This window comes from Anser cygnoides, chromosome 18, assembly GCF_040182565.1.
Source record: "Anser cygnoides isolate HZ-2024a breed goose chromosome 18, Taihu_goose_T2T_genome, whole genome shotgun sequence".
Taxonomy (NCBI): Eukaryota; Metazoa; Chordata; class Aves; order Anseriformes; family Anatidae; genus Anser; species Anser cygnoides.
The window spans coordinates 4,371,979-4,393,995 of record NC_089890.1 but is presented as its reverse complement, the minus strand read 5'-3'; the positions used below and the strand labels follow the sequence as shown (position 1 = coordinate 4,393,995).

Sequence of the window (22,017 nt, the reverse complement as noted above, 5' to 3'; positions counted from 1 at the left end):
TTAAACCCCTTTGAGACCAAAAAAAAAAAAAAGGAAAAAAGAAAAAAAACTAACGAGGCTTTTGCTTTCTCCCCAAACCGAGCTTGTTGGTGATGACCGAGGTGAAGGCAGAGCACCCCGTGGCTTTGGTGCATCCTGAGGACACCTTTGGGTGCCAGACTGCCCCCTCGGCGTAGGGAGAGCCCCTGGCTATGGGGAGCGTGGGGTGGCTGGCACGGTGTCCTCATGGGGACGTGTGTGTCACCTGCTCCCTACCCGCTCGGCATCCTCCCATTTGGCACAGCCACAACCCCCTTTGGTCAGGGTGTCCCTCGTGGTGGTGACATCTGCCCCGGGACGTGTCCCAGGGCTGGAGGTGGCCCCGCTGGACCAGCCGGTCCCGGTGCTGCCGGGGCGCGTGGCGCTGGCGCCGGGGTTCGGTTACGGCTTGGCAGCGTGCACGGTTATCTGCTTTTCCTGCTCCTGGCAGGGATGAGCTGATTCGCACGTGGGTGTCTTCCGCATGCCTTTGATTTTCTGCTTCTCCTCTTGCCTCTACCCACCCGCGTGCGGGGTGGCTCCACCGGGGAGATGGGGCCGGGGGCGTGGGCTGCCCCAGCCCTGTGCCGTGCCTCAGTTTCCCCTGGCATCGTGGTGGTGCCACATCCCTGTGCGTGTCCGTGGGGCAGGAGGGACCCAGGAGGAGCAGCAGCACTGACAGCAAGCTGAGTGCTTGCTCAAAACCCATTTTTTTTTTTTTTTTTTTTTTTTGCGACTTTCATCATTTTTTTTGCTGTGAGGGGCACGCACCATCAGCACTCCTGTCAGTAACACAATGCCTTTTTTTTTTTTCCTGTTTTCAGGTGAATATGGCACTGGCAGGGAAGCCTCTAGACGTGACCCTCAGCAGCTCCAGGCCTGAGCAGTGGAACATGGTTTTCCCCCAGAAAGATGAAATCATCACCAGTTTAGTGTCTGCCTTAGACTCCATGGTAAGAGGCCGTGGGCACCGGCGCGTGGCGTCCCCATCCCCTCCCTCCCACGTTTGCCATTTCCACCTACTGAAGGCACCGCTGCAGCCCGAGCAGGGCTGACAGCCCCGGGGCTTTCAGAAGAAGAGGAGGAGGGAAAAACCTCCATCACCGAGCCCGTCACGTTCCCCTCCGCCGTGGTAAAGCCCGCGGAGCTGCAAAATGCAGCACGTGCCCCGTCCCGACAGCCCTGCGGACGGGGATCAGCCCCAGCTCATCCCAGCTGCGCCCTGTTTCCCCATTAATATTTATGTCGGTGTCAGCTGAATGTAGGGGCTGGATTGTTGTTTTTTCTTTCTTGCTGTTTTACCGATGTTACCGTGAGCTTTTACACAACAGGAGAACAATGGCTTTTATCTGGGAGAACAAAGAAAATAACTTTCATATCTTTTGACGTAGAATTCCCGGTGGAAGCCTTGCATAAGTCAGGCGTGCTTACATAAACAAGATAACTGTTGGGATTAATTCTCGTGGACCAGAGCTAATCTTATTTTTAACTGCGAGTGTGATCAGGAAGGGAAAGTGCATGTGTGGCAACAAATACCTAATAAAAAGCAGTGTGCTAAGTAGCCCTCCCCTTTAAAGCCCAGCAGTCAAGGTATTCACCTCGAGTGCATCTGCAGCTCTGTGCAGGTAGGCATTTTTCCCCCCGACAGCAATTTCCTTCTTTTTGACCACCATCACCACGTTAAAGAGCAGGTTCCCCGGAGCTGACGCGCCCCACGTGGCTTTGATGACACCCGTGCGTGCCATCCTGTACAGCAAATCGTGGTGTCGTAGTCGGGTGCCTGATGAACGCACGTTCCACAGCCTCCGAGCCTCACCTCCCGCTGTAGGTTGCATAGTTCCTTTTTGCACGTTGAGCTTTTCTGAGCAAAATACTTCAAGTTACGTTGGGTTCTTGAAGGGAGGCTTCTAAAACCCGTATATTTTGGTGATGTGATTAAATACTCCCTTCCTGAAGAAGCTGAGCAGGAGGTAAAATGGCAGATAGAGTCTGCTTTAAGCCCAAGTGAGTCAAAATCGCTGTAAAAACTTGGGGGGACTGGGAGAAGGTGGTGGCTGTGGTGGAGTTTGGTCCATGGGTAGCTGCTTTCCGGCTCCATCCCCGCCTGCCCTCGACTCGCAGCATCCTCCAGCTCACTGGGTCATGCTTTGGGTCACCTGCACTCGCTTCTTGTCACCGCTTAAGGATGGAAGTGGGAAAATCCCCAGTTAAATTCCGAGCCGTGGCTGGCGTCCTCATGGCGTTGGTGCTGTGGCTTTGGGGAAGGGACTCAGGCTGCGGGCGCTGCATAACAATCATAATGAAAAATAAAAATAAAAATGCATATACACGTGTGTTATGTACAGCAGGAAACACACGTTACATAAAATGGATTAATGGAGGAAGTTCTTTTCCATCTCTTTAATGTTTTGCATAACTGTACAAGAAGAATCACTCAGCTAATCCAGACTTTGACCATATTAGTGTTCTGTAGCCGAAATAAGATTCCCGTGCTCCTTATTACGTTAGGGTTGGTGGAAAAATACAAGTTGTTGGGTTTGCTTTTTTACCAGGGATGTTTTCTTCTAAAGAAATACTATGAAGTGGTTACTTTTAGGGGAGGAAAAGTAGAAGCGAAATGCTTTCAAACCAAACCAGCTGCTTTTTGCATGTCTAAGCTACGTACCTTTATGGAGTCGTAAAGTTGCCAAAGTGTTTATAGCGTAGCGGGTGCCATAAAAACCATCATATTTGGACCAAAACAAGAATATCATTGATGATGGATGCGAGTAGCTGACGCGAGGCACCGCTCCGGCTCTGACCCGGCCACGTCTCCGCAGTGCTCCGCGCTCTCCAAGCTGAACGCCGAGGTGGCCTGCATCGCCGTGCACGATGAGAGCGCCTTCGTGGTGGGCACCGAGAAGGGCAGAGTCTTCCTCAGCGCCAGGAAGGAGCTGCAGGCCGACTTCCAGAAGTTCTGCCGTGAGTATCCCGGGTGGGAAGGGGGAGCGTGGCGGGGCGCGCTGAGCTGTGTGTGCGGGCGATGCGCTCGGGTTCCTTAATTGTGTGTTCGAGGACGCACCGGTTGCAGGAGCTTGGTGCTCCGTTAGCTCAGGACCCCAAAATTGCACAAAGAGGCTGAGGCTCGGGGAATGGAGGAATGGGAGCCTTTTTCAGGGATGGCACCTCATGCTCTGACTCCTTTCCAACGCATCCTTTGGTCGGTGAGGTCTGGGGCACGGCCGTCTTGGGGAATTAGTAGAAATCGGTTCTTCCAGGGAACAGCCTGGAGCCAAGGGCTTTCTTCTGCTTTTGGAAAGACGGGAACAGATTTGGGGGACTGAGAGTGCTGTTTGTGGGGATGTTTACTTTTGGGGGGCCATCAGAAATGGAAGGACACCTTGAGTGTCCCAGGTGCCACCACCCACTTCGCCCAGACGTGCACATGCTGTCCTATATGTAGGCCCTACAAAAACAAACCGAGAGGCTAGGGGAAGGCGGGAGGACCTGAGGTTTGGCATCATCCCTATCAGGCCAGCTGGAGCTTACCCCCACTGGTGGGAAGGGAGGTCGTTTTGGTGGCGCTGGTGAACCCCAAGCTGGGGAGAGGTGGCCCAGAGCCTATCCCTGGTGCCTGGTGCCCGCAGCAAGCGCGGCCACCACGCGCGGTGGGACGTCGGTGGGGGCGAACAGCCTGCGTCTGCGTGCACACATGGCCTGGTGTTGATGGAAACCATATTCGTGCTTAATCCGTTAGAGAAATTGCTCAAGAACGGTTCATCCTAGTGAAAACATGAGTGCTGTAAAGCTGCCAGGGTCACTGTCTGCTTGGATGATCCGTTGCACATGTGCCGGGCGAAGCGGCACTGCTCGCCCGGAGCGGTCGGATTTGCAGGACAGCTTCCCCGAGCGCCTTGGTTCTCCCGGCCCTGCTCCTCCGTCCTGCTGCGGACGGGAGGCTGACATTTCTCCCCCTCTGTTTGGAGCCAGCAAAGCCGCCTGCAGTTATTCTCCATCTTGATGCATTTCATTCTGTGTGCAATTTTTTTTTTGAACAGAGGCATTTCAGGGAAGTTTCTGGGGGTTCTGGCTCCCCACCGCAGGCAGAAGGCAGGAGAGGAACTTAGTGGGCAGTGCAAGGGAGCAAAACCTTTAAGTTAAAGACAAACTGTGTCACCCCACAGCTCGCGTTAGCTGATGACTGTCTGCAAATCTCACTTTTGGAAACAGCCACAAATGTTCTGCTCGGTGACCTCCGACTGTCCTGGGGCGAGCCTAAAGGTACCCGGGCGCTCAGCATCGGGTCGGAGTTCCCCTCGCCTTCTGTTTAATTTACACCTTTGTGAAAATGGAATTGTAACATCTGGTACAAACCATGAAATCCTGATGGTGGGGTTCTGACAAAGCGGCTGATACTCGAGACAGGGTGAAATGCGATAACTCTGTCTTGAATTATAAATGGCCGAGGCTCAGCTCCACTACATAAAGCTCTTACAACTGGCATGCATCGTAAAGCATCCCTGGAAATGCCTCTGATTTATAGTCTAGCTGCCCCCTTGGAAAGGATCTGAAATAATCTAAACCAGACATCACCGGGAGATGTAAGAAGCCTCTTATCTGCCGAGCTGTGCTCCTCCGGGCACACAGACCTCTCTCGAACGCTCTCGTTTATCTGGGACTCTGGCTCAGCCTTTCCTGACGCGCAGGGGGACTTGACAATTATAAAGATTGATGCTAATGGAGGGGTGTTTGCGCCTCGACAGGAGGGAGAGTCTTGGAAGGTGTGAATTTGGGTGGATTTCGCCATGTTTGTAAGTTACCCAGGGTCTCCTCCCCAGCAGCGTCTCCGTGCCCCATCCCTCTGGCTCCTTAAAAATAATAAATAAATAAATAAATAAATGGGGGGGGAATTTAAAAAGGGTCAGGGCAGCAGGTGGAGGTCTCCACTCAAGTCAATGATGGGCGGTCGAGACACTTTGCAGCAGGGAAGCAAGGTGCAGTGTGAGAGCAGGGACGAGGAGGGACAGCGTGGGGGTGACACGGGGACACTCCCTAAAGCCACCCAACAGTGGCGGAGTAATGCTTACAGTGATTTGTTTTAATTATTATTATTTATTCTAAGTCATTTGTGCCGGGTATCAGGAGAAGCAGGACACGAGCCAGCTCCCAGAGCTGGGCACAGGGCAGTCACCTGCCCTCGGTGCCGATGTCCAGGCAGACGTGGCCGTCCTATTTCTGTGTCCCCGTGTGCCAGGAGGGGTGGGCGAGCTTCTCCTTGAGCACCCACGCGGCAGCCAGGGCTAATCGCTGGCGAGAGCCTGTCGAGGATGATGAAGGAATTAGTCCTTTGCCACTGAAAATCCCTGGTGAATCGGTTTAGCTAGAATGGCAATAATGCACTTGCAGTGTTTAATTTTCTGTGCATTTAGAGACGCAAGGAAGTCGTTGCCGAAGATATGCTTTATTTGAGGTTTAATGGGGGAAATTAGCAGGAAATAGCTAGTATTACTGAGGTACGTGATGCTGAAGGGTAAAAAAGCCTCTGAGAAAGGCGGATTTTCTTTTTTCAGAGAGATTGAAGGCTAAGCAGATTGAAACCAGAGAAAAGAAACACACTGGCCAATTAATCACAACAGCGTCGGCGCGGCTGGGTGTGTAAAATGGGGGTGCTGGGGCACACGATGGCACCGCTGCCCATGCCTGCACCTTTCCCTGCATGTCTGGGGCTGTCGTGGGCACCCCTGCTGCTTAAAGGATTTTGCTGACACCGGGGTCTGGCAGGGGGTCCAGTGCCTGTGGGGCTCCGGGACTCCGGGACTTCGTGCGTTGGGTGGGCAGGGGTGTGTGCTGAAGCGGGCGGTGCTCAGCCAATTGGTTTCGTCGTTTCATGCGGTCGCTGCCAGGTGCTTTGAGGCTGCTGGTGGTGTTGCCCCTTGAACCTTTTCCCGCCGCAGCATCTCCCCTTTTCTTCTCTCCGCCCGCAGGAGTCCAGCAGCGGAGGGAGCAGGACGCAGAGGCGCAGAAGAAGGCAAAGGAGTGCGGGCGAAGCGTGCTCAGGGTCTCCCCGGACCAGGGATCAGACGTGTACCTCCTCAGGAAGATGGTAGAGGAAGTGTTTGATGTGCTTTATAGTAAGAACCTTCACGATTCCATTTGGGGATTTGGATGGCCCCGGGGCTCGCTGCGCTGCCAGCTCCAGCCCGCCTCAGCGAATGTGCTCCTGCCCGCGGCTTTGGGACCGGTGGCCCCCAGCACGGTGGCACCTGCTGATGTGCAGGGTCTGCGCTGTGCTGAGAGCAGGTCCAGCCACTGCCTCGTCCCTTTGCAGGCTGGCAGTGAAAGGGGCTGGGCCCCAAACGTGTAACACCGTGTGCCACAAAAAAAATCCCTCCTCTTGGGGGGGGACCCTCCATCAGGCCAGCTGAAGGCTCTGCCGAGGGCTAAATGGGGTTCTCACGTGCACCTTCATCCCGAACGCTGCCTTACAGCATCTCCTCACCAGCGCGTGTCGGGGCTCCGCAGCGCCTCGCTCTCCCCTTTCCATGGCAGGCCTGCTTAAAAGGAAAAAGATGACTTTTCTCGCAGGCGGCCCCACAGCCTCAGCTCCGTGAGACGAGCTGGTGCCATTCCAGCGCATGCATCATCCCCAGCAATAAAGCTTCTGCAATTAAAATGTAGATGACCATATGGCTGCTGCTACGTAGCCCAGTGGGTTGCAGAGCTCCCTCTGGGCCCAAGCTGTGGATGCTGGAGCTGCGGCAGTGCGCGCTCCGCGCTCAGGACGTCCCCGCTTGGGGATCCATGGGGTTTGCTCGCAGCGTTTTGGGTGTTAGCAGTGAGGATTGGGCTCCTTGTTGTCGTACAGCTCCACGTTTCAGCGCCTGCTCCTACCTGCACGCAGAGTTTGCTGCTGTTTATTTGAAGCTCGCCCCGCCAGTGTGCACTGCGGGCTTTGCAGAGGGAGGGGAGGCAGCATCGCTTCCCCCGGCCAGGACAGTCGGGATCAGAAGCTGAGGTTTTCTAAAACCACTTAAAGGAAGGACTTGGATGAGGTATTCCCATTAAAGGGGGTGATCAGGTCCTCTCGCTGCCTTTGAAAGGCTCAGCCCAAGTCATGAGGAAAGGGAAATGCAGAAAAGCCAAGAGAATGAGCCGGGGCTGGCGTTGCAGCGTGGACAGAGCCCCACACTGAGCTGCAGGCTTCCTTTTCCTGCTGCTGCAAGAAAGCCAGCCTTTAAAGCCTCCGGGGGATGTGGCAATAATTCTCATATAATGTAAATACCTAGTTATATGAGAAGTTTGACCAGGGTGCATTGGCACGGTGAGGGACAGACTAGATGGCCAGTGTGTTAGGGTGAGGCTGGAGATGCAGTGTGCAGGGTTGAGGCGTGGTGAACGTGTGCGTGGGTTTAACGCGGAGCCCTGACAAGTTGGACACATCCCTGAGCAGAGGGGTTCGGCCCCGGCGTTACCGCACTAAGATGTAATTCTGGCTTTGCTGCTAATTCAGCCACAGGAGCTGTTTCCATCCCCACACCTACCTTGAGTCTCCGTCTAGGGAAATCTGCCGGGCAGATGCTCGCCCTCGGCAGCTGCTCGCTCAGCAGAAGGAGCTGTGGCTTGGGTAACATCTGTTGATCTGGGGGAGAAACGCAGCTTGCCAGCAAGGCGAGCAATGGGGCCATCGCTCCCGGCACACCCTGCATCAGGTTTTGCACTGGGGCTGTGATGGGGCTGTGCTTGTGTAGAGAAAAGCCTCTGCTGGTTGACCAGGGAGAAATAGCGCAGAAGACAGTAGGTGTCCCAGGGTGATTCTGTTCCTAATACCGACAGGACTGTTAGAAATTAGCAGTTATCTGTCTTACTCTTTTTTTTTTTTTTTTTATCCTTTCAGTTGCCTCACATCAACAGGGATTGGAAACAAAAATCTTAGAAAATGCTCAGTCAAAAAGATCGCATATTCCCTCCAGAGCTGGGTAATCTCCACACCAACAGGATGACTGATTACCGCCGGCTTCTATTAAACAGGCATTAATGATGATTATTGTCTCTCTTTAGCTAAACCATGAGCCTCTGCGTGGCAGCGCGAGGCTTGGTGAAGGTCACTTTGACAGTAACACATTCCCCATAAAAATGTGTTCGGGGAGTTGTCGAGCTCTGAGTTGATAAGGAGCCGCTTGGGCATGGGGAGCGTTTCCCCACGTCGCAAAGAGAGGCGATGGTGGGAGGTGGAAAGTCGCTAACGCCGGCGCATCGAGGCAGGGAAGCTGCCGGTGCCTTCCGAGCCTGCAGAAAGTGTTCTTGCAGTGTTGTGGTTCAAAGGTTTGGTTCGAAACTTCTGTTATTGGCTTAATTAAAACATTATCCATCTCGGCTATAAGGAACCTTGATGGCTTGTGCAAGTCACACATCATTAGTTATCATGCTTTGCTTCAAAGAACATGTTGAAGAAATCACTTTTAATAAGGACTTGCTGACAGTGCCACAAGATTTCCAGGCTTTCTGTAAGATCTTTTGTGTTTATTTTTATTTTTTTATTTATTTTTCAAAGAGAGAAAAAAGAAAAGATTTTAAAGAAAATCACCAGTATAAAATCCCAACACTCTTTAAATGTCCCCCAATCTCCTCTGCTCCTCTGCTCGGTGCTGTGGCCTGGATGGAGACCCCATGGGACTGGAGATGGAGGAGCGAAACCTTGCCACGCAGCCAGATGTTGTGCATCTGGATGCTGGTTTGCCAGACAGGTCACATTCATGCACGACTGTTCCTTCTGCTTCGTGCTATGAGCACCAGGTTTATTGGTTGCAGCTAGTTGGGTTGGTTTCCGGAGTAATTGCTCAGGAGAGAGCAGCTCAAGGGGCTTGGCGATTTCCCCCTGAAACACTTCAGCGGGGCCTGGTTTTCTGTCTTGTCTGGGATGCAGGCTGCCTCAAGCATCCCAGCTGTGGGGACACGGCCTCTGTTGTAATTTTAGAAAATCTCCGCAGAGCAGCGATGCTCTCTGGTCAGCATTCACTGCTCGGGAAGGGTTTGATGCCATTTGCTCCCAGCCTTTCGGGGAGGTTTAGCCATCAGAGCTACCGGTTGTGTCACCAAGCCAGCCCCATGCATCTGTGGGATTTGGGGGCTGATGAAGGGAATGGGGCAGTTGAATGATGTTCACTCTGCCTTCCAGTTGAGGAATGAAGGGAAACTGCTGGGGGGTTTCTTCTTAGATTTCCATGTGCCATGAGGCTGCCTGACAGCAGCAGGGCTCAAAGTGCTTTCTATTTTTTTTTCCAAGAGGTAAAATAAGAAAAAAGACTGAAAATTGCAGAATAGCTCAGTAAACATGAGATAGAAACCTGCACGAGCCCGTCATCCTCCTTTGTCAGCACTTGGCTACCTCTCCTCTTGCCGGCGACCAGATCCCTTGCTGGCACAGGTCCATTGGGACGCCATGGGTGGGCCAGGTGACCCCAGCGAGGGATTTCACTGTGCAGCCCCAGAGAGGAGACATCTGCTTATTGGCTTTTGTGAGATTTTTATTAATTAATGCTTTGAAAGTGCTGAAGGTCCTTAAATGCTAAGCACAGAGTTAAGAGACGGCTTCCTTCACCTACCTAGCCTAATGGCGTCTCCACCGGGATCTCACAGCAGTGCCCGTGGTCGCGGTTTTGCTCTCGTGTTTGCTCCTTGAACCCTACCTGGCTGCAGTCCGGAGGGTTGGGGGTCCCTGCCCTGTGTAACTCTGCCCCTTCCCCAGGTGAAGCGGTGGGGAAGAGCAGCGTGGTTCCCTTGCCCTATGAGCGGTTCCTGAAAGAGCCGGGACTGCTGGCGGTGGCCGGCTTGCCCGAGGGGATCAGCTTTAAGAAACCCATGGAGTACGACGTGAAGTCCCTGATGGCCATTTTAGAGCACAGCCACAGCATCCGCTTCAGGCTAAAAAGGTAATTTCAGGGATCCCGGCAGGGCTGGAGGGGGGCGAATCCTTGGCGTGTTGGCCCGTGTAACGCTGGTGTGGGGTGGGGCTGCTGCTGAGCGGAGCCGTGCCCTCGCTGTAGGAGGGCCCCGCCAGAATTTCAGCTGCGATACGCTAGGTGCTTCCTCGTCTCCAAAGAGGTTTCCAACGTAAATGTCGCAGGCTCCTTCCTAAGTGTTTTTACGCCAGATGACGAGGGAGGCTGGGGACATCAGCGGGGCGAAGTCCCTGGCTGTTGTGACTGTATTGTCACAAGAGGCCTGTCGGTTTTGGGTGTGTTTCCTCTGAGCTCGCCTGAGTTGAAGCACCTTGGATCAATTCAGAGAAATGCTGAGCACTTGCAAATACCTCCTTTGAAGGCTCAGCACTTCTGGAAAATCAGGCTGAGATAGCTAAAAGTAGGACACGCAGAATTTGAGCTGTTTGTGTAACTGTGGCTGCCTGTCTCATGTGAGGCATGTGCGTTTCCTTGCTACGAAACGCATCCTTGAGCTGCCTGAGGTCCCAGGTGAGCGTGCCATGAGTCCTTGGTGCTGAGAAGGGCAATACAGTCGATTGGTGACAGTCCCACAAATTGTTTTACTCCTTGGTGACAGTCCCACAAATTGTTTTACTCCTCAAACGCACCAGGCCACGGAGCTAGACACCTTTGCCGGAGCTATAAACATTTTGAACTACCATAAGACTGATCTGCTCTACTTAAAGAAGAAGAACATGATGCAGGTGCCTAAAGAAGCTGTAGAAGGCTAGGTGGCTGCCATAATTTTTGAAATAATGAGTGAAAAGGAGCCAGGCAGCCCTCAGTGTACCCCTCAGGGTGTCCCCTCCTGGGCATGGCCCATCTGAAGGCTCTCCTGTCCCCTTCCACATCTCTGCTCGTCCAGCTAATTTATCCTACTCTTGTCTGCCCTGAACAATGGCAGATGATGTGGGCAACTTCCGAAGCCTCTGTCCCCACAGTTTTGAGCTCTGAACACCCCATCTTTCCCCCACCCTTGCTTTAAGCAGTTTGCCCCTTCCCAGGCGCAGGGTGTTGGTGGCAGGAGGATGGCAGCTCCCGGCACACGTAGGCCGCGGTGCTCAGCGCCCAGGTCACCAACAGTGCCATGGACCCGAAGGAACCTGTTTTTTCCTCTTCTTCTCCTTTTCTTCCCTTCAGGCCGGCGGATGAGCCCAGCAGAGAGCTGAACCCTAGCGTAGACTTGACTTGTACCTCCCTCGCGCCCAAGGGCAGCCGGGACGCTGGTGCCAACGGCCACATGGCCAAACCCTCCGGCCAGGACGCTCCCTCTGCCGTAGCTGTGACCAATTTCTTATACGGTGTCTCGCTGCCTACGCAGATTGCCATGGACCTAAAGCAAGAGGTGTCCTCCGGTCTGCACGGGGCGACCGCGGCCAGCGAGGCGCTGCTGCCCAGGCCCTCAGGAGAGCTGAAGGTGCCTTCCTCACAGGAGTACAGCGACTGCTGTGGTAATAGCCTCGAGTTTGCTCGCAGACGAGGGCCTGGTGCGAAGCCCCACAGAGCTGAAAGGGGAAAGATGTTTTTCTGGGGGGCTGGGTTGGGCTGTAGAGTGGCCTGCTGAAACGTGTGGGGTGTGTGGGGCCGGCAGGGTGTGACTGGAGGTTGGACCCCAGGCTGTGACAGCACAAATTGGTAACAAAATTGGCCCTGGTGCTCACGCAGCCCTTGCAGAGATGAGGAAGCCCCCGTGGCACCGTCCCAGCCCTTCCCTGGGTGCCCTCTCTGGGTCTGTGGGGGACATGGTGTGTCCAGGACCCCATGGGGTCGTGAAGGGGAGGGCGGATGAAGGAGAGCTGGTGGGGTGAGGGACATGGCACAGCTGCCCAGCCCTGGGTCGCTGTCACTGGCGGGGACACGTAGGAGCTTGTTGAGGTGCCCAAAGCATCATTCAGGCTCTTATCAGCCCTTTCTCACCTTCTCTCATGTCCAGGACAGAAATCGGCCGTCTCTGGGGGCCCTCTCATCCAGAATGTGCACTCTTCCAAGCGCATCCTCTTCTCCATTGTCCACGACAAGACAGGTCTGTGTCCCACCTCAGAAGCAGCCATTGGGCACCTCTTTGGGAAAGGTTCCCCCACCCGGCCATAAATAGTCTCCATCTGTCCCCGTGGTCTGCGGGGACCCTGCAATGCCACCACACAGACGGCAGGGAAGTCCTAGCCCCGCACTGTGCCTGGGGAGCCAGGGCATGGCTCGGATGAGGCTGTTTGCCCAAGCTGCCAAGGGCAAATAGGCGCCGAAAGCTTTGCGTGGTTTCAAAACAACTGGAACCCGCTCACCCAGGCCTGACCCTGCTGCAGTGCCCAAGGCAGGATCAGTGCGAGGAGGAGACTCTGCCACTTCCCCACCTCAACCCCACCCCAAGCACGTGCAGCCTAGAAATGCTGACGTGTTTATGCCGAAACCCTTGAGTCTGTGCTTAAAAAAAAAAAAAAAAAAAAAAAAAGGGTGGAAGGGTGGGAAAGTTGGGAAAGAGAAGGTATGAAAAAGCTCCTTTGTGAAATCGCTGTGCCTTTCAAATGTTTGTTTCAGGTAGAGCTAGCTCTATCCCGGAGGGTCTTTCATTTCAGGGTTGAGATGTTTTATGGGGTCATTTCTCAGGAATCTGTTTTGCACGCGCACAGCTGCAGAGGAGCTTGCTTCAGGCTGGGGATGGGGAAGCCCAGACCTTATCTGCCAGCCTGGCAGAATCCGCTCAGGAAGGGGGAAATAATTATTTTTAAAGCAACAAAGTCTTGTTCCTGGTTCTCAACACTTCGCGCGAGAAAAGTGCATCTGCTGTGTATGAACCATATGGAAGTTCCTTATTTCTTATATTTTGTTTTGATAGATAAGTGGGACAGTTTTATAAAAGAAACTGAAGATATCAACACCCTTAGGGAGTGCGTGCAAATTCTGTTTAACAGCAGATATGGTGAGTAGGAGTTAATATCCCATTATGCATCTGCAGCTCTTGTGGTTTGCATATCATTATATAGCAATCATTTTTGTTCCCTAACACAGCAGCAGGAGCCATATGCTAGAGCTCCCTTCTCTTCTTAACACGTTTAGCCCAGCAGCTCCCAGTCTGGGTGTCTGTTGAAGGTTATGTCAATATTTCCATTTGGAGTCCCTCCGTCGAGGAATTTATAACTTGGACGTAAAACAGCCTGGCCTGGAGCGTGGCACGGCCAGGTCAGCGCCCGCCGGCACTGCGGGTGAGGGGGAGTGGTCGCATGCAGCCGTTTTAAATTAACGTGGCAGGAAAAAAAAAGGCAGATCGTTGCTATTCCAGCTGCTTTTTGTCCACTCGCAGAGCTTATGAGCATCTTTGGTGCCGCCCTTGCCACGGGCAGCACTTTCAGGTTAGGTCCCTGGAGGTTTGGGCTTGGGAAATGGCTCGCAAATGGGCTGACAGGCTGGGGCTTGTTGCCTGTGACATCCTCATCAGGCCATATAGCTGGGGTTTTATGTGAGCTGTATGATTGATAACCTATATATGAGCTGTGTGACTCGCGAGCTGTACGGCTCAGAGACCTGCCGCGGGCCAAGCAAGAGATAAGAGAACAGGAGGCACACGCTCTGCTTTTCACACCAGCTGGAGTTCAAGCCTTTTCACCTTCATTTTATCATTCGCAAAAGAAAAAGCATGCACTGAAGTGAAAGCCATGCGTTCACCTTTCAGCTGAAGCCTTGGGGTTAGACCACATGGTCCCCGTCCCATATCGGAAGATCGCGTGCGACCCGGAGGCGGTGGAAATCATCGGCATCCCTGACAAAATCCCCTTCAAAAGACCTTGCACCTACGGCGTCCCCAAACTCAAGCGGATACTGGAGGAGAGGCACAACATCCACTTTGTCATCAAGAGGTGGGTGGCGAGGCGGGAGGTGTCCTCCCTCCATGGGAGCTGCCGCCTGTCAGGAGCGGGCTGCTCTCAGTGCAGTCCCCTGGCGTTAGCTCGGCACCAATGTGCTCAGCGTTAACGGGGTAATTACAGCACATTTGGATCACATTTTGGCTCGCTCACAGCACATTTGGCTGGTTGGGTGCCCTGGGAGTGCTCCGTGGGGACACAGCCATCCCCCTGACAGGGGACTGCACGTGCCTCGAGGGAACCGGGAATTTAAGCTCTGTTCCCTCTGTGCCCCGAGGGTTTGCTTTTACACCCAAAACTCATTTTAATCTTCTTTATGGAAAAGAGTTAAACAGTTATTGTACAGAGGTAAGTAGGGAGGTTTCCCTCCCCCGCTGCCTCCTCCAATTTCCGTCTCTCTCCCTTTCTGTGAGCGTGCCACAGGGCTGTGCGCAGCACCGTCACCCTGTCGCCCTGTTGTAACCCCATTCGGACATTGCTGGTGCCTCACTGGGCGTTTCGGGTGGCAGCGGGGCCCTCCCATCACAGCACAACCCTCAAGTGACATTTGCAGGTGGGAGGAGTGGTGTCTGTGAGGAGGAACATCCATATTTACTCCACACAGAGTGATTCTCCTCCACCTCGATATTTTGAGGTGCTCCTTTGTGGACATGCCATGTACACAACCATGAGGATGTGTCACATACAGGCAGGGTGCCGAGCCCTGGTCACTGCTTTTCTGCTGGAGCGGGAGGATTGGAAGCTTCTGCTTTGGTCCCATCATCTTCTGGTAAAGCCAGCCTGTAGCAGCCTCATTTAATAAGTTAATTAAATGAAGAGAATGACTTATACGCAGATTTAAAGGTGCTTTAGTTAAAAAGCATGCAGTGTGAGATTGCTTGGTTGCACCACAATCTGAAAGGCTTTTTTTAGGGAATAAATAAATTGACTATTTTGACTTGCTTTAATGCTGTTCATAAATAAAACCTAAAACCCAGTCATTAGAAGCACCTATTTCTAATCCTTTTTTTTTTTTTCCCTTTCCCTTCTAGGATGTTCGATGAGAGAATTTTCACAGGTATGTTCTCTGTGCCTTTTGATTTATTGCCTGCAAATTGAAAGACTGTCCAGAGGAGCAGAGTTGAAATAACATCATCTGTAAACAGCAATAGCGCAGGACACGCCGTTGTGCGCAGTGGGGAGAAGCCCAGGCTGCGTGCCATGCCCGGGGGCGATGCGATTGCCTTTGCCCAGGACCAGAGCACCGTGCACCCCCAGAGAGTGGTTTGCAGTGGGGAATACGCGGGGCACGAGGCTGGGTTGCTCCCTGCACCCGCCTGAGCTTCATCTGCAGGCAGCACATGACGTGTTTCTGTGCTTTTGTGAGGGAGACAAATCGCTGCTGGGTTCTTCATTGGTAAATTATCCTCTTTCTTTTGTCTGGAAGGTGCTAGCATCATCCAGTCGCTGACTGGTTTTAGAAGAAAGATGGCAAAAATCAATCTGATCAGTGGCAAAACCCCAGGGGGATTCTTCTGCTTTCTTTTCCCCACGCTTAATCCTGCTCACTGGAGATGGAGAAGCCACGTTAAGTGCCTCTCATTACATCAGGGCAGGTGTTGGGGGGGTCCCAGCTCCCTCTTGGGGCAGAGGGGAGCTGGCTTCACGTCCCAGCCTGGGAAGTTGGGAAGCTGCTGCGGGAACGGCACCGAGCGCTCCGGGTGAATTGCCCAGCCCTGCTCCCAGGTGTCCCGGGCTGGGCTCGCAAGTAAAGACGTGTTTGGGGTTTTCCTTTCTTTCCGGGTGCTGGCGGCGTCCCAGACACCGCCTGACATCTCCACGGGATGGATTAACCCCTGTGGCACCGCGACAGCACCCCGGAGGTGCTCACAGAGGGAAATCCCAGCAGAGCCTGGAGGAGGTCCCACCTCCACGGGTGGTTTCTCTATCTCCAGTCCCATTCATGATTTTCTGTGCTCGAGAAAATGATTTTTAAACTATCGCCCACCCCGAAGGGATGGAGCTCCGAATTGCTTCTTGGACGCTTGGATTTTCCTTGCAAATCCATCAGTTTGCCTGATGTCTCGGGGGAGGCATCGCGCACAGCCTCACGCGGGGGTGATGGAGCAGCTCCTCCCTGCCCACGCTCGAGAGCTGCTGGTGGAAAGCTCCGTGCTGGGAGCTCGGGGTCACTTGGCAGGGAGGTGCAAGTGGAAATGAGGAGACCGAGAAGCAGATCCAGCACGGCTGGGGCGGGTGGCAGCCCCCCTCTTCCCTGCCTGCTCCCTGCAGGGCTACCAGAAGCAAAACACATTAAACCTGTCTTTCTGCGATTCGTGTCAGCACTTCTGACTGTGCAAAAAAAAGCATCTGCTGAGTCAGGAGGTGCCATTTTTGCAAAGACACTTTTTCAGCGCAGAGCTGTATTTTAACTTGCCGACTATAAAGCATCCCAAAGCTTCCCCATACAGTTTTACTCACCCTTTAATTAAAATACCCACCACTGCTAGGAAACCTATTTTTGCTGCTCCCCTGGGTAGTAGCTTAAGGCAGGCTTCGTTGCTGCAAGAACAAGATTTGGTCCATAGAAAGCACAAATTAAAAGGAGCCTTTTGGACTGTCGGTAGATAAATAGTGTCTTTACGGCTCTATATTGCTGCTGGTCCTATTGCCAGAGCCCTGCCCTTCCATGCAGGCTGGAGCCTAAAGGAAAAAGGCTTCATTTTCCCAGGGACAGGATGTGTTTTGGAAGGGAGGGGATGTCGTGATGGTGCTTTGAGACCAGCCAAGAGCCTTTTGCAGCTATTTAACAGGACACCTACAAGATTTCTGCAGCCTGGCGGCATAATTTCATTCCCTCCTTCCCCCAGCACTAATCCTTCAGTTCTTCCTTCACCTTCCCTGCCTGATTTTCATTTCCTACCCTGTCATCAGATCGCTTGTTTCATCTCCAAGGTCATTGCTGAGGCTTTGTTTCAGCTCCTTTCAGGCTGCTGAGGGACACGGAAGGGAAAGGGGAGGTTTTGCAGGGTGACCCGATCCTTGTGCCCCCCCTGCAGCACATCCTTGCTCCCGAGCTGCTTCCCAGTCCCAGCAGGCAGCCCCTTCGGGTGGTGCTCAGCAAGGTTCCCCAGCACACACTGAGTTTTGCAGGGGTTTAATCAAGAGCTGTGCTATTATTTTGACATGTAAACCCAATTTAAAGCTGCGCCTTTCTCTTTGCAAACAGACAGCTCTTGAAAACCTGTCCCTCACCCCAATTTTAGCTCTGGGACTAGAGAGGGAGCACGTGGAGGTGGAGGAGCTGTGCTGCTGCGAGTTTACCTCTCAGGTTGCTAATTCTGGTTGCTAATTCTGGTTTTGTTTCCAATTCCAAACCCGCCCTGCGCACCCGGCACCAGGAAGTAAATTTACCAAAGACCCAACCAAGCTGGAGCCCTCCAGCCCCCCCGGGGAGATCTCCCCCGAGCCACACCGCGGGGCCGTGCTGGACCTGGCGGGGACGTCGCAGGCCGGCAGCAGGTAAGTGGCATTTCGGTGTGCCTGTGCCAAAATGGCAAAGTTTGGAGTCACTGTTTTTGTAGAAAAGTGGTGAAATCGGTGCCATGCCCAGGCAGGCTGGCATTATCTGCAGGAGCGATCTCAAGTGTTAAAGCATGGCCTAAGGATCCACCCTCAGCCAGCAACAAAACAAACCATCCTGCTAATTAAGTGTTATTTGTTTATAAAGCTCACTAGGAGACTAATAGCGGATTAACCAATGCTTAATAAAGGTGGGGTTGCAGAGTTCAGCAGGTCAGTAGGGTTTTTGTAAGTCTCTGCCTCTGGCACGACTGGCAACCGGCTGTGCCACGAGGCTGACGGGTCCGTAACGCGCCCACAGCACCCATGGAGCGTGTGGCTCTGCTCCCCAGGCCGTGCTGGGGGATCGGGCAGATGTTATTCTCTGTGTAGCCCCAGGTTCCTTCAATTTTGCTTCACCTGACCAGGAGCAACAACGCTAGCCCCAACATTTAGCTCCAAACCAAGTTCCCTGGGGTGCCTTTCTGCACATCCGTGCGGGCACCACCAGCTGCGGGGGGTTAGGAGGGAGGTGCAGGAGCTCCCCACGAGCCCTGCACGAGGTCTCGCTGCACGTCAGCCATTTCGGCCGGGGCTGCTGGACCACATTTCAGTTTTGCCAAAGGAGGTGGCTCCACGGGTGAGCAGGTTCACTGTGGATGGTTGTAGAGAGGCAGAGCCAGCTGTAGGCACGGGCGAAGAGTGCTGGCTGGGTTGGCTCGCTTGGCCCAGGTGTGGTTGATATACCGGCCGGTATTTTACAAGGGTTGAAATGATCGGTGCTAGCCCCAGAGGAGAGCATCCCCAGAGGCTGCCCCGTGCTCAGGGGGCAGCTCGCGGGTGCTGTGCAGGAGAGGGGCTGGCTGAGTCATGAGGCCCCGCCGGCGTCAGCACAGAGCTCGTGCACGGTGATTCATCTCCTCCCGAGGCAGGAATTGAAAGCTGGTTGGAGGAATCACACCCAAGTGCCCGTTTCTCCCCCCAGAAGCCATGAAGGGTCTCCAGGGGAGAGCCGTGCCCTGAGATACCTGCATTACAGCAGGGGAAACCAGGCTGGCCTGAATCCAAGCACTCCACTGGTGGTTTGGGGCACCTGTGGCAGAGGGGGAATTAAACTCAGGTCTCCAGAATCCTGCACGAGGGCTTGGCCACGAAGCCATTTTTTAGCTAGCTCTTGTTTGCTCTCCACACCGTGCTGAACGTGGCTGGAAGCGTTTAGACTTGGAGAGCAGCAGAGTGTCACAGGGGTGTCAGGGAAAAGTGATGCTGCAAATATCGCCGGTCCCCAAGCACACTGCAGGGCTGAAGTCTGGCTCAAGGCTTCTCATTTTTCTCTTCATTTGTTAACATTTGCAATTAGGACACTTTTAATTTTTGCCACAGAAGATTTCACCGCGCTGATAAATTGGTGTGATTGAAAACAAGCAGGCAGAGAGACGGGACGAGGGGTGCTGAGCTGGTTTCTGCAAAGCAGTAGGTAGAAAACCAGCTGCTGCATCTCTGTGGGAGCATCCCTGGTGCTGCACCAGCCCTATCTCAGCTGCCATGCTCCAGCTGGGACCAGGCAGGGGTTGCATGGTGCAGTAAAACCGCTTCAAAAGACTTTGTGGAAGAAAAATAGGTTTTGTAGGGGCAATTTGTGCTCAGCCAGGTTTGGATGGCACTTCCCGTGGTGTTGCTGGGACATGGAGCATGCTGGGCTGGGCTGACCTCGTTCCGCTGCTAAAATTCGGGCACAACCTGAGGATCATCCTGGGGTCCCTTTCGAATCTATCAGACCTGTCCTGGCTGTGTCTATATGTGCATTGTTCCTGGTTTACGCTGGGTGCATGCACATTGAATCAGGCCACGTTCCCCAGTTTTCCATGCTCCATGGTTAACTTTTAGGTCCAACGGGAATCGTGAATTCCTGGGGTGGTGGTGGTGCTAAAAGGGCTTTGCTCTCCCGCAGGCAGAAATTAAATCTCCCAATGCACTGATCACACAGACCTGCAGGAGAAAATGCGTGTGCTTGAAAGATACTCAAATCCTGCTTTGTTCTTCCTGCAAATGAGGAAAGCTCAGTTCCCTGATAGGAGCACAGCATTTCCATACCTGTGGTCCACGAAGGTCAGAGTCCAGGTCCAGGGCAGTGCCAGACACTCCAGGGTAACGCACCCCTCCTAAAGACATCCTCCTAAATTTCCCTGGTGAAAGCTTGACTTTGACCTGAGCTGGAGAAGTTTAAACCCCTACCCAAAGCTCCGGTTTGATACCTGTTGTACTTGCTAGACCAGACATCCTTTTTTACCCATTTAAGATCTGTCCTTACAGCAGGACTGGGGAGAGTGTTTCAAGAGCTCTCCTGGATCCCTTCACAGTGCCCGTACTTTGACGCCGTTGAGTGGATTTAGGCGAGTGAGGAGTGCTTTTGAAAATCCCCCCTGAGCCAACAGGGATGTGAAGCCCGCTCGGGAGGGTTTCCCTTCCCTCAGAGAACCAGCGTTATGGAGGACCGCATTCTCCACTGCCATTCCTCATATGTTTTACTGCCAAAGTGCCATGGTTGTTCTCATTTAAGAAAGACAGGAAGAAAATCCGTCCTGAGAATGCAAAGTGATCTAATTTGGATGCCGAACACCTTGCATAAATTTCTAAGCATGTGAAGTTAACTGTAGACACAAGTTTGGGATAGTGCCCAGTATCCAGGGGAGAAAGGCTTTGGGCAGAATAAATATTTACCAAATCAATTGACTTTTTTCCTCTTTCCCTGTTTGCTTTTGCTCCATGAGTAACTACATTGTAATGAGGCTTAATGCACTGCTCTCTGCCATAATGGGATGGGGTCTGTGAGGTTTGGGACTGCTGTTAAACCCCCTCCCGCTGGGATGGGTCCAACACACACGTGGGTTTAAGCTTTCCCTCTGATTGCTTCGTTACTACCCCTCTTGTCTGCCTCTCCTTTCCAGGTCGGAGAAGTGCAGTGTTTCTGAAAGCTGTGAACCAGGTGAGGAGTAATTCATTTTCTCTTGCAAAACGGCGATGTTTTGGGGTGGAATTTTGTGCCACCCCAGGAAACGCGAGGTGCCCGGTGGGGGGGTGACCCCCAGCCCTTGGGCAGGGCTGACTGCACATCCAGCGCGAGGGGTGTGCTGCACGTGTCCTCCTTGCACCGCGGGCGCAGCTGGCCTGCCGTGCGGGGTGGTGGCAGTAAAACCCACCTAGCAAAACAAATGCAAAGCTCGGGGACAAAGCCATCCCCCTCCTACTGCATGGACAAAATAATTGTGGGTGAATGCCTGGGAACACAGGCTAACCTCGTTGTGCTTCTGTGCAGTCTGATAGCCCACTCGGATGGGCAGCTGAGATAAATTCCTAGTGAAAAGCCACTAGAGAAGTTGGCTGTGAAGTACCTTTGAAGTGTGGCCTCAGTTATACAGTTTCCCCACCGGGCACTCCTTTCAGGATTTTGTCTCCATCTGATAGATGCAGATACAAAGGGTCTTACTCTGTGACCCTCCAATTAGATCCAAAACGCACATAAATTGAAATATCAAGACTTAAGCACACGCTTAAAAATGACGCTAAATGAAGTCTTTCATCTCCAAGTTCCTTTCCACGTGAAAGCTGCCAGGACTGGGTCACTGGACGTCAGCTGAGCGGCAGCGATCAGCTGTGTCGGTGCTCTGACCACTGCCGACAAGAAGGAAACGTTTTCCCCAGGCTCAAACGAATTCCCCAGGATTTTTCCCTGGTATGAGGTTGCCGCACTGCTGCCTGATTCACTCGGGGGCTTGGGCCCATTTAAATGCCACCAGATAGGCAAAGCCACTCTGGGTGAATTAGTCCCACCCGAAATGAAGGAAAATTTGTCTTGAGATAAGTGCCAGCCCAGCTGAGCACGGTGGGACAGCCTCTGAGCATCCTCCAGAGCCTGACGCAGGTCAGATATTAGGAGAAATTTTTATACCAAAAGGGTTGTGCAGCATTGGAACAGACTGCCCAGGGACGTGGCTGAGCCACCATCCCTTGAGGTCTTCGAGGAACGTGTAGGTTCAACTTAGCAGCATGGCTTAGTGGTGGACTTGTCGGTACGAGGTTAAAGGTTGGACTGGGTGATCTCAGAGTTCTTTTCCAACCTGAATGATTGTATGATTCCACGCTGGAGATTCTTTGGTTGTCTTTCCCCCTTAGGTACCTCAGGAGAGCTGGGTGGGATCAGGCAGATCAAAATTGAGCCGGACGAGCTGGACATCATTCAGATCACTGTTCCAGGTAGGCGCTGGGGTCCTCTTCACAGGGAGTGCTGCATTGCGCTGTCTCAGAGTTTAGCTTGGAGAAGTTCCACTTGTGGAGCATCTCCCCGTGCAGGCTGTCTGCCTGGACGCTTGCACCGTTTATTTCTTCACTGAAAGTCGTTTTAAAGGGCGTATCAGGAATCAGCTGGGTTTGCTGCTTTCCTTCGGGTATGGGCTTGGAAGATCCCAGATATTGAGCGTGGGATCTTTTGACAAGGCACGAAATTTAGAAAGCCAGCCTGTTGAAGGAGAGATTGTAAGAACAAGTTTTTTTCAAAGCATTTTAAGCACGTGCGGAAAACGTGTTGGATATGGCGACACTGGTGTGTTTCCCCACGTTTCTTCCTGGGAGAGGTCGGTGGGGAC

The 22,017-nt window shown here is 53.1% G+C and overlaps 1 protein-coding gene across 7 annotated transcripts in view; it reads left to right on the top strand.

Moving 5' to 3' along the window:
- GTF2IRD1 (GTF2I repeat domain containing 1) overlaps positions 1-22,017 on the top strand; it is a 58,416-nt gene that overhangs the window by 17,468 nt on the left and 18,931 nt on the right. For 6 of the 7 annotated variants that reach the window (XM_066979634.1, XM_066979632.1, XM_066979636.1 and 3 more), the window contains exons 2-13: positions 843-971; positions 2,838-2,979; positions 5,982-6,128; positions 9,743-9,926; positions 11,118-11,428; positions 11,911-12,000; positions 12,811-12,894; positions 13,645-13,828; positions 14,866-14,891; positions 17,215-17,335; positions 20,323-20,360; positions 21,548-21,628. In XM_066979634.1, the coding sequence (XP_066835735.1) occupies positions 849-971; positions 2,838-2,979; positions 5,982-6,128; positions 9,743-9,926; positions 11,118-11,428; positions 11,911-12,000; positions 12,811-12,894; positions 13,645-13,828; positions 14,866-14,891; positions 17,215-17,335; positions 20,323-20,360; positions 21,548-21,628 (1,531 nt within the window). In that variant the 5' untranslated portion in view covers positions 843-848. The remainder of the gene's footprint in view (positions 1-842; positions 972-2,837; positions 2,980-5,981; positions 6,129-9,742; positions 9,927-11,117; positions 11,429-11,910; positions 12,001-12,810; positions 12,895-13,644; positions 13,829-14,865; positions 14,892-17,214; positions 17,336-20,322; positions 20,361-21,547; positions 21,629-22,017) is intronic. The other variant, XM_066979635.1, reaches the window with a different exon arrangement.